The following is an 11,951-nucleotide window of genomic DNA, read 5'->3' as shown; positions in this document are numbered from 1 at the left end:
GGCGCAGGAGGATCTGTAATTCAAGAGCCTCTACAGTTTTTTGCAAAAAAAAATAAAAATAAAAATAAAATTGCAGTTTAATGCTCAGTTCCTGGGCTGCTAGCTGTCACCGCGCTCCTGAGCCGGGCTTCCAGCAGGCAGGCGCCGAGGGTGCCCGACGCGCGACTCTGCACCCCGGGAAGCGGCAGTGACTGGGAGGTGGTGACAGCCAGGCCCTGCAGGAGGGAGCTGTGAAGGATGGATCCCAAATGCCTGCTGTTTCTCACTGCCTTCCCGGCGCCTGATTTTTCTGAGGGACTTCACAGTCGCTCGGCCAAGCCCGCGGCAGGGAGCAGGGGGGAGCGGGGTGCTGGGCGAGACTGGTGGAGCCGGGACGGGTGGAAAGGGAGGACAGATGCCAGCAAGGCACAGCCAGAGAGGGGCTGGCCATGCCGGGAGCGGGGTTTGCGCCTAAGCGGAGGGGCGGCAAGCCCGGGGGGACGAGCGGCCGCTAGCTTACAGCTCGAGGCTTAGCGTCCTAAGAGCCCAGCTGATTCCTGCTCAGAGGCGAAGGAAAGCCGCAGGCGCTCGGGAGAGCGGGGCACTCGAGGATGCTGTGTTTCTCCGCGCCATGACAGGACGCCGCTTTGGAAAATGCACCATCGCCCTTTGCCTGCTGCCTTGGAGCTGCCTGAGCATTGCCCACAGCAATGCTGCCGGGCCGGCGACCACTTCGCCCGCCGCGGGGCGCCTCTGGAAGGGGCCGCTCGGAGACGCTGCCAATGGGACCTCCAGGCACAGCAACGTTTCAGGTACTCGAGTGAGCCGCCGCCGGGCTGCCCGGGGCTGCCGTGCAGCCGCACCGGGTGGGAGGCGAGGGGTCCTTCTGCACAGCGGCACGCGTATCAGCCTCGGGGTTTCACGTGGTCTGGACGGCCACAGCATTTTGTTCCAGGAAAGATCTGTCCCATCAGATGCAACTGCACTACGTACAGTGAGGAAATTTAACACTTTACTGTCTTGGAGAGGAAAGGAGTCTCCTCCGCATTACCTCTGTGTGCACAGCACAAGGGTGCAGCTCTCCGGCCAAACACGCCAAGCAGAGCCTCCCCCCGGGGCTTGCTAGTGCTGCCGTGGGGGGGATCCCAGGGAAGAAATGAGGATGGAGATTTTTTGAAAGCACAGATGATCTCAAAACGCTGAGGGTGATTATCATTTTTTTTTAATCTGCTTACCGGAACAGAGCACATGCACTCAGCAGGTGGGACGCAGGGTCGGTGGTCGCCGGGGCGAGCGCCTGCCTAGCGCCGTGTGCCGGCGCTAAGGCTGCTGGCACAGGACAGCCCATGGCTCTCCTGCTGAACTCGCTAATCTTCCAAAACCTTTATCCGCTACATGTTGTTTCCAAAATGCCTGTTGGGAACAGTCCCTGCACCACCTTATCCTCAAACCGTAGCTTGGAATTGTTTGGGAAAACGCGAATCAGTGTGGGACTTTTCTGCCAGTGTAACACTACAACCGATCAAGCATCCAGGAGACTTCACTGGCACCCTCTAATTTACTCATAAAGATGTACCCACTATCTCTTCACAATGTTGCTGGCCCTAGCATGTCTGACCTTACTCAATTTCACTTTTTTCTTGCAAGTCCCTTTTGAGAAGAACTCCACATCATCTCAGCAAAGTCAGAGGCAAACCAAACCTCTCTCTAGAATTAGCTTTATTGCTGCACTTCATATTTGCCTTGGAAGTTTGCCCTGACGTAGACACACAGCAAATTTCTGTCTGCACATTTTAAGCTTGGCTAAGCTATCAGATGAATATTTTCCTTTAATTCAAGATGTTTGTATCTGTAATACCACTTACACTAAGGTCTAGAAATTCACATCTTCTTGGCCTTGTGTTGGGATGTGCGGGTTTTTGCAAGCGTAGACTCAGGCTGGCATCCATGTGGGTGCCTGCTGCGCTCACAGGTGTCTCTAGTTACTAGCAAGGTGGGAAAAGGACAGCACTGAAGATGCAAAGGGTGGAACACAGAAAGGATGATCTAAGCAGAATAACTGAGTAACCCTGAATAGCTGTAGGTGATAAAGTAAAAATAAATAAATAAATAAATACAAATAAAAAGAAATGCCAGGGTGGAGAAAGTACCTGTCTACAGCATAAAGAAGTGTTTTTATTGTTTTGAGTTCCACTCAATAACATTCTCCCCCAAGCCTAACTCCCTTAGCTGTTTTGGGTATTAAAAAATGCCCATCCTCTTCCTTCTCTTCTTAAGGGTCACTCTCCACCCCTTCTCCCCCATCCTGTACCTTCCTAGTCCTAAATCTGCTGTTCAGAAGTGGCTCGTATTACAGAATTTGCGACTAGAAGACTAGGGTTTTTTCCAAATAAAACAATTAGACTTCCCTATGTGTCTCATTTAGGACTACGCAGATGTTTTGCAGAGACTTGAAGGACCTGCAGGAGTGGCGCAGGGGACAGGTGGCTGTTTCAATGCACCACGAGGGCGGCTTTGGTAACCACCTGCACTTAACGCCTTCCCTTCTCCCGCAGCGGAGTGCACGGCTCTCGTCCCGCCGCCCTACGGATACTATGATGTGGACAGAGGCTCTGGCAGTTCTTTGGGCTCTGTCGTCACATACTGGTGCAAAGAGGGGTACCAGCTGGTGGGCAGCGAGAAGCTGGTGTGCCTCCGCCGGGACGGCATCTCATCCTGGAGCCATCGCCCACCCCACTGCGAGGGTAAGGAGCAGGCAAGCCAACCCCTCTCTCTCTTTCCGATGGCGCTAGCTGGCTTCATTTTCACTCATTTATGTGGTTTCAGCTAGTTTTCGGTGATCTCCATCCCTTTGCTAATCATCAGTCTCCAAAACACATGAGCACAGTTTTCACTCACTGGCTGTCTAGAAACAACCGTAGCTGGACGGGGGCAGAGAAACCCCATTCCCGGCAGACGAGGGGGGATGTTTGCAGAGGCACAAAAGCTTTAGGCTCAGCGAGGGCTCAGGCAGGCATCTAATGGTGCAGGACCCCGAGGAGGCCACGTGGCACCAGCTCTCAGCTCCACATACGATCCTCTCGGGGACGCGCCAGGGCCAGGAGCCAGCTCTACTGCCCAAGGGGACAACTGTGGTCTGGCTTGGTCTGGTCCGTAGCCCACCTAAATGCAACACACAACTTCTGTGAGCTTTTAATGGGATCCATTCATCAGTATTTAATGAACAGTGTAACCTGAGTTGTCCTATGAGCCTCCAGCTGGGCACAGAAGTTGAGGCCTCGTGGGGCTTTTGGACCTTGTGGGTGCAAAAGCAGCTCAGGGGAGATGTAGGAGACCCTCCTCGTGGAAATCAGGCATTTCTGTCTGGCTGATGCCTTTCCAGGACTGTCACGGGACAGTTTCCTCAGGGTCCTAAGGCAAAGGAGCATCTCAGCATTTTCTGTCTTCTTGCCCCATAGTAGTTTCCCTCAAAGTCAGGTCTATCAGTCCCAGCCTTTAGTGAAGAGGTTGCGGACATGTCAGCCTCTGGCCTTCAGCACCGCAGAAGAGAGGAAGGGAGATGTTTTAGTGTAGGAGATGGTTGTGTATTTCCCTACACTATTTAGAAGTAGTTACAGAACAGTTCAGAAATGTTACAGAACAGCTATTAAACCCAAGCTTTAAAAAAAAATTGAGGGGGATTTTATCAAAGGAGTATATTCAGCAGGAGTTAGTTCACCCCAAAATCAGCCATTATCGTGCTTGCAGTAACTCTTACAGAAGATGCCAAGTTAGGCTGAAACCAGGAGAAGGCTCGTGCCCAACTCCAAATACCCAGCAAACAGAGTCTAAATGGCAGCCAAAAACTTCCAGCAGGAGGAAGGAGGAAAGCTGAACTTTGCAATAATCCAACACTTGTTGTTTATAAAAGCATGTGACAGATTCAAATGGCCCTTTTCTTTTTTTTTAATGTTACAATCTCATGAATAACTAATGGCTTAACATCTAAAGAACAAAGTCTACCTCTTCCTTTAAAAGCTCTCTATCATGCACTCAGCATTGTGTGCGTACATAAAATAATTTCAGGAAAATTGCCCTCAAGAAAGTTATATATTTTTGCAGTGGTAGCCAACAATACAGAAGTTGTAAATACTATGTAGCTACACTTTAAATATATTGCTTGTGCTGGATGCTAACGGTTACAGACACACAGCCTCATCCAAAAACAGTTTACCAACAAACCTGCGGTGCAATAGTTGGCTAAAAAAAGTTTTAAAAGGAAAGTCTGCCACGTTTGCTCTTACTCCTTCTCTTTCATTTGCTCAAGATAAGCAAACCTGTTTAAGAAAGGTAACATCTCATAAAAATCAGAAATAACTGTTTCAGTCATAGAACACCTCTCTATATCCTAAGCTAGGACGCTGCAGCTCAGGCCAAGACACGCAAAAGACAGCTTGCTCTTTAACAGTGTGAACGCAAATAAAGCAATTTACCATCAGCTCAGAGTTGTAAAATCTGGCAATACACAGCCAGTGACTGCGTTTTGTTCATAAAAGCAATTGCAGCCAAGAGCAGTGAACTTTGCTGCAATGAGTTACACATACTCCTGGTACTCCTGTTTCAGCAATAAAACATTCATAAAGCTAATTAGCAAATGTTATCTTCTCAGCTCTGAACATATGCTGCATTTTGTACACTGTATAATGCAGAAACATCTTTAGTGATTCCCCCCACCCACAAAAGAGCCAAACATTAAATCATACTTTAAACGCCCAAAAATAAACAGATTTTAGAACAGTTTTAAGGAAAAAGATCCCCAGACACTTCAAATTTCCCTTCAAAACACAAACCAGACCTCTATACTTCCGGAAGTTTTAGTTTGGTCCTTTTGTAAGCGTCATAAGGTTCTTAAGTCTTTGTTCAATGTGTATCTTATTACTTCGAAAATCTAAACTTACCATTTTTGGAGACATTAGCAAATTCTTTTGTATTATTTCGCCCTTGGGATGAGAGTCACGTCTCTAACTTTAGACATCTGCAGCAGAGACAATATTTAGATTCCCTTTATAGTTTCATCGGAGTGCAATTCATCTGATCTTTTCAGATGTCTATCTTAAAGTAGATAGAGCTCACACACTCAGGTGGATCATACACCTGTCTGAGAAAACTCTGAAAGAAATGGCTGCTGCATCCACAGAGGTTTCTAATCAATTTTTTTTCCATCTTTACAAGCCATATTTCTTCCAAACATTCTTGCTTCCTTAGGCCATTTTAACTTTTTTGTTTTTTTCCCCAAAGCAGGGTTAAACAGAAATATATGTTCCAGGTTAAAAAAAACAATAGTTACTATCATTTCTTTCTTTGAATTGAAGCTTAATTCATGCTACCTTTGTGGTTTATGTAAGACATTTTAAGTGTTGTGTTTTCTGTCACATGCATTTTGCTTTAATTCTTATTATCTGAAGAAAATTCTAATTTTGAATACATTTCTATCAGAAACTGGGTTTTTTTTTTTCTTTTACTAAACTGATGCAGTACACTAATGCTCACCATTTTGTTCAGCTACAATTATTAGTTCACAAAGCAATCCTTTTACATGTTTTCTTGCAATTAACTTTCCATGCATGCCTATTTAGGTAGTATGGTTATTAATATAAATTATACCTTTAGCATACCTTTAGGTTATCAGAGGCCTGTCTACATCTTTAATACATAGGGGAGAGATCACCTGGGGACCACCTGAGATAGATAAGAATATCTCCTTTTATAAGCTAAGTTCTTTACTGCTTAGGGCCTGGAAAGTTATCAGTCAAGTTAACTTCAATTCCTTGAAAATGCAGAACAATTTAATCAAATAAAAGTACTTTTTCACTGTCTGGTAGATAACAGAAGTAAGCATTCTTTCATCAAGAATGCATCTTATCAAACCCAGTCTAATCCTTTTTAATTTCAGCAGGGAGTCAGCCTTTGCCAACAGGGGAGAGAACCTGCCTGCTTCAGTGGTGCTCGTCATGTCTCGCAGGGCTTGCTTTTGAGCAAATGATGGAGGTGCTGGCTAGAGGAACGACTGCAAGTCGGGAGAAACTAGCTGGGAAAGCAAATTTAGAGGGTGGTTACTGGATCACTTCGAGTCTCCAAAGTGCAGTTGGGTGCTGCTTCAGTGACGGTCTGGGTGACAGACTGGTGGGTGCACCTGCTAAATCCGCTGGGGGCACCGCTGCGGGGAGAATCAGGCATGCTGCATGCAGGCACGTGGGCCTAAAGCTGCAAATGACTTGAGCACACCGGAGGAGTGGGTCTGAGGACAGCATCTGATATACTAAGGACTTGCACTGGGTGCTGTAAGCACACGGGAATGAGCAAAAGCACAAATCGAGCCCTGGGAATCGGTAGCTCCTGCTGAGGAGGACCTGGGGGATCTCGTGGGTCATAAACTTGACCACAAGTCCCAGATACCAAGGCGCCGTGAGGAAGGTGAATATCCTCCTGGGCTATTACAGGGTCTGCAAGGCCAGCGAAGGGCTCCTGCTGCCCTGCTCCGCCAGCGCATGGCCTTGTGTACAGGGTGCAGCATGAGGAGGGCTGCAAGGCAGAGAGCGTGAGGCAGGCTTAGGTGGGCTGGGCTGGGGAGAAAGATGAGCAAGCTCTCCAGCTATAAGCCTTAACTGCAAAACAGAAAGAGAAGGAGCTTCTGTCCACATCTCAGGGGGTAAGACAAGAAGCAATGAGCTTAAGTTGCAGTAAGGCAGGCCGAAGTTAGGCACTGGGAAAAGCTTTGATCCTGTGGAGTGGCAAAACCCTGGCTAGAGGCGGCTGCGGCACCACCATCATTGAAGGTTAGGTGGCACCAAAGCTTAGGCCACGCGAGCTTCAGCCACCCCGGCTGCCACTCACGGTGCCCTGCTCTGTCCCCATGCCCACAGCCATCCCCCGTCCCCACGACAAGGGCTTCCGCGTGGCCGTGGTGGCCTCGCTCATCAGCGGAGCCATCATCCTGGCCCTGTCCATCTCCTTCGCCGTGTGCTGCTGGCGGGACAGGACGCTGAGGAGCTGCGCCCTGCGGCACGAGGCCAGCCAGGGGTGAGTACCCGCTTGATAAGGAACCCAACGCGGGCAGGATTAGTGCAACCGCTCTGCAGCCAAAGCAGGAGACCAGGGTGGGGGCGAGGAGGGTCTCAAAAGGAGGGAGACATGCATCTGAGACCTGCTGTCCCCACGCTTGCTTTTTGCCTGATGAAAGGCTTGAGGGCTACAGCTCCCTTTTCCAATGCCAAGGGCTGCAGGAGCTGAGTTTACCTTCCAGGTTTCCTACCTCCAGGCTGCTCCGTGCACAGACAGAGCAGCTTTCTCTGACTGAGGCAGCAACCTGTCCCTCTCTTGGTGGGGGAGATCCTACCCGTAGTCCAGCTCTCTCACTTCCAGCCCTTCGCTAGGCACAGCTCATCCAGCTCTCTGCAAGCAGTCCTGGTTGCATCAGTCTATCAGGCTATCTCCCTCTGAAATCGGACCCCCCACTGCCCTGCCAAGCCCAGTTTCCAGGGCACTGGTTTTTTTTGTTTTTTTGTTTTTTTTTTTTTTTTTTTTTGGGGGGGGGGGGGGGGGGAGGAAATAAGGAGATGACAGTGCCTCCTTGAGCTAAAGAAGAGCCGGTGCTGCCATCTGCTGAACAACATGGTCAACCGGCACCAGATCCACAAATGTGGCTGCATTTCTACATGGTTTCTTGCAACACGCTTTTCCCTCCCATGCAGATGCTCTAGTTTACACATCTGTTGCATTTTGGCCCTAGAAACTAGGCTCTAGGGTGACAGGGAAGCTGTTTGCAGCTTAACACAACCGCATGCAAAATTTAAACCTTTGCCCAGAACCAAAGCTATAGTCAGCTGCAATGAGGAAGATGGGGGTTTTGGCAGGGGGTCCCCAACAGCTGGGATGCTCCTGGGAGCAGAGGCTGCCAGCAATGGCAGAGAGGCCTCCCACGGCCAAGCAGCCTTCAAGGAAACCTGAGGTACACGAGAAGCTGTTAGCTTGCTGACTCATAGAAAGCCCTCCCATTAGGGGGGAAGCAGGCAAGGTAACTTGGCAGATGACACGTGGAGAGCAAGCGGAGGGAACATCCATGTCTTCTTCCAGAGAGAGTGAGGCCAAGTTCAGCGGCGAGCCAGCGTGCAGCTCAGCTACCATGATTGCAAGCACACAGCCCTGCAGGGGAAAGAAGAAGCATCCTTCTCCAGGAAGGACTTTTCTTGCAAAAAAACCCCCCCAGATTCTATTTAGTTCCCCAAGCAAACAATTGCACTTCCGAAACATGTTTTACAAACCATCACTGATTCATCCTTACCAGAGGCCAGGGAGGTGGAGAGAGAGCCAGGAAAATGCCCACAGCCCTCTCTGCAGCAGGAAAGCACGGCCCCATGGCGGGAACTGCTGTGGAGGGGGAGCGTGGGAATGAGCTCCATGCACAGCAAGAACTAGTGAACCCCATTCTGGGGGGTGGAGGGAGCAGTAATCACCCCAGTGGGCCTCTCTTTCCTCCCCGTCCCCAAAACGGTGGCAGACATCAGAGCGCTGCCCGCTGCTTCGCCACAGAGCTGCCAGTTTTCCTAAAGCTGGCATGATTTCTGCCCAACAACAGGATTTGCTGAAGAGGCCAAGGAGCTCCCCAGGGAGGGCTGGCAGGCAGGACAGCGCTGCCATCACCCCAGCCCAAAACCGAAAGGGGAAATGCTGGTGGCAGAGGAGAGCGCACAGCATCCTGAGGGATGCATGGAGGCTTTGCAAGCATTGGCACCTTGGTTTCTCAGGAGGCTCCATCCATATTTCTCCCCTCCAGCCTGCTCTTCCCCGGGCTGGCTGGAGGTCACCAGTCCATCGCAGCTCTTCATTTCCTTCCCGCAGGACTCGGGCAACCGGTGCCCAGCACGCCATAGACCAGGGAAGCACAACTGGCTGGTTTTCCTTGGACAAGCTGTGCAAAGCGTGGGGGCTTCCACACTCTCCTCTGGGAGCAGAGGGAGGGGTCGAAACCAGCCCATTCAGACCCCCACAAGCGGGCTGCTGGGTGAAAACCTTGCTTTATGAAACATGCCAAATCTTTCCACGGAATAAATGAAAGCAACCAGCCCTGAAAAAAAATAAGCACCTATTCATGCACATCTCTCTTCCTCTTCCTCCCTCCTTCTTTCCTTCCCTCCCTTCCAGGCAGCAACTTGGCAGAAAATTCAGAGGAGGAAAGAAACGTGATCCTGCAGCCCCAGAGAGAGGGAAGATCGCTTTTGGGAGACTAACACACTACCACCGGCGTGATTACCACCTCTCGGCCCTCTCCAGCTCCATATTCCCAGGGGCGTTTGCAGGCTGCAATAATCCAGCTTTCCAGAGGTACCGCTCAGCACAAAGCCCGAGGCTGGCACAGGCAGCAGCCTGGTGGTCCCCATGCAACTTCTTACGTTGCGGGGAGAGCTATTTCCAGACTAACCAAGTCAGGAGCAGTGAGACTTAACAACCTAAGCCACATGAGCCTTTGACCCCCTCCCGTCACCCCCTCGTGCATAGTCCCAACAGGATAGACTGGGTGTTAATACAGATCTACTATGCAGCAAGAGTTCCTCCTTTCCTGAGCCTGGTCTCTGCTAAACCACTGTATTACCAAGCTGCCACAGCCCCTGTTTGGAGGCCAGGCCCCCACTGCTTGGGCGCTGCATGTTTTAATAAACTGTGTTACTAAATTATGCAGTGGAGGAGTCTACTCTGCAGGTCCCAGAGCCCGTTTTCCACCATTTTACACAAGGCCTAGAAAACAAATTTGTAGGGAAATTCTCCCACCCAGCTCCCCACCTAGCACCTAACACTAACAAGCAAGGAAACACTTGCACCAGCTCTTTCCGGAAGAGTCACAGACCTACCACCAGCCCAGTGCTCTCTTATGCTCAGTCTTGCTGAGCCCACCTGGGGGCTCCTACTAGCCCTTCATCCCTTTTCTCTCTCCCCTCTCCCTCTTGCCTCTAACAGGAGCCCGGAAAACTTGTCCAAGCTGTCCGCACAGAGCTCACACACCGAGACGCTGGTCTTCCCGCAGACGATGCTACAGCCAGGCACGCCGCCCTCTGCCCCCACGTACAGTCAGCTGCTCCACAAGCCAAGCAACATACTCCTGCCTGCAATGCCCGGCCATGCCAACCTCCCCAGGGACTTGCTCCCCATCTGTTACAGAGGCTATGAGGAACATAAGCTCTTGAACAAGCTCGAGAGGCCAGTTTGATAATTTAAACTATCACTCAACTCATTTTTCAAAATTATTATTTTATATATATATATATTTTTTTTTTTTTTTGAAACACCACCTATTTCTTGAAACTCTGTAGAGCTCAGGGAGGAATTTCACAAGAGCCAATTACTGCACCTGGGTTTTCCAATGGAGAAGATTGGACACTTCATATTAAAAGGCTTTTTGATATAATCCTCCCCCCTGCCCCATTTCCAGAATTGCACAATTCAGATGTAAGTTCCTAAGTTACAAGGTTCTTAATTGATCATTTTAGTGAAAAAGTACAAAGCTAAGTCAGAACAGCTCTTGGTTAAAATATAGTATAAGCACATACAGACTTTCAGATTTTACTTTTTAAACGTAAGAGTCTGATTTTCTGTTTAGGGCTCTTTTAAAGGCTGAAAGTGAACACAGCCAGTTACCAGGAACAAGGAATCTATGTCATTAGATAATTGGAAGCATTTACAATTCATTGCACTTGAATGTAGACTGAAATTTAAAGGATTTTTTGTTGTTGTTTAGAACTCACCGTATCTTCAACATTTCTACACAGTCAATCTTGGACTTGCAAAATGCAGTGACAAGTATGTAAAGATAGTCAGTCAAGAGGAAAATATGAATTTATCTTTAACACAAAGGACACAGCATGCTTGAAAAAGAACTTTGGGTTTCTCTTCCTTCTCTCTCCTATTAGAAATTCACATCACATGTACCAGGACCTACAGCAGTGCCCAAAGAGTGTGTCCTGATTTGCATGCAGAAAGCAATGACACCCATATTTCTGTCCACGATTTCCTGGATAGAAATGTATAGGCGCGTTTCCATGCACTGCATGCAGAGCATGTCGAGCAGCTTCAGGACACCTCGGCCCCTCCTCTCTTAGCACCGGAGAGCAGATCTGTGCCTTCAGAGCAAGCCTGGTGCACTCTGGGTGCAGGGAGCCTGCTGAGTAATACAGCATCACCTGTGCACACAGAGATGATGTTTGCATTTCAGGAGCTGCTACTGCATTAGTCAAAACAGGTGCTGGCAGCCCAAAGAGTTGCAATAAGAACCAGCACCCAGAACATGAACCAGCACCATCACCATCCAGTGCTGAAGGATGTAAACTATGATACTCCATCTACCCTGCTACAAGGAGTTTTCAGCCACTGACTTTATTTCCATCAATATTTGCATTACATTTTTAGGCAAGAAACTAATTAAAGGCTCAGGGTATTGCATTTTTCTGATAAGGGCAAGACCTACCAGCAGGCATCCTCAGAAACCCTGATGCTTCTTTTTGGAAAGAGGACTGGGGCCACCATTCTTGCTATTTCTGATAATAATAAAGGAATCTCTCCCCATTCCACCTTGTAAGTACTCTTTTCATATTACCAAGCCACAGAAAAACTGGTTTGGAGGCTGACTTTTGGTGGGAAGGGAACAGACGTTAACAAAACTTTTACGTATCATTTTCAAGCGAAGAGGATGCAGTGCAGTTGCTGATAAACAGTCACTGTGGGCAAGGAGGAAAAACCCTTCATTTTCACAGAGCAACTGAAGCTGCAAAGCAGACAGAAAACATGCCACCTACTCTGTGTTTCCTTCAGGCTCATGTCCTAACCTTACCTTCTCACCTTCTCCTTCTTCTCCTCTTCTGGCTGGCTTCAGTGTGCAGCTGGGCTGGATGCAACAGCCTGCCTAGACCCACGGGGAGAGCGCAGTGTTTGATTTGCCCAGTGCT

At 49.1% G+C, this 11,951-nt stretch overlaps 1 protein-coding gene across 1 annotated transcript; it reads left to right on the top strand.

Moving 5' to 3' along the window:
• The first annotated feature begins 438 nt into the window (after positions 1-438).
• Positions 439-11,355, top strand: LOC135328204 (uncharacterized). Its single transcript, XM_064510773.1, has 5 exons — positions 439-791; positions 2,535-2,723; positions 6,882-7,038; positions 9,160-9,339; positions 9,970-11,355. The coding sequence occupies exons 1-5, from the start codon at positions 611-613 to the stop codon at positions 10,217-10,219; spliced, it is 957 nt and encodes a 318-aa protein (XP_064366843.1). The 5' UTR covers positions 439-610; the 3' UTR covers positions 10,220-11,355.
• The last annotated feature ends 596 nt before the right edge of the window (positions 11,356-11,951 follow it).

This window comes from Dromaius novaehollandiae, chromosome 1, assembly GCF_036370855.1.
Source record: "Dromaius novaehollandiae isolate bDroNov1 chromosome 1, bDroNov1.hap1, whole genome shotgun sequence".
Taxonomy (NCBI): Eukaryota; Metazoa; Chordata; class Aves; order Casuariiformes; family Dromaiidae; genus Dromaius; species Dromaius novaehollandiae.
Note: the sequence above shows the minus strand (reverse complement) of the source record. Positions and strands in the feature narration are given on the sequence as shown.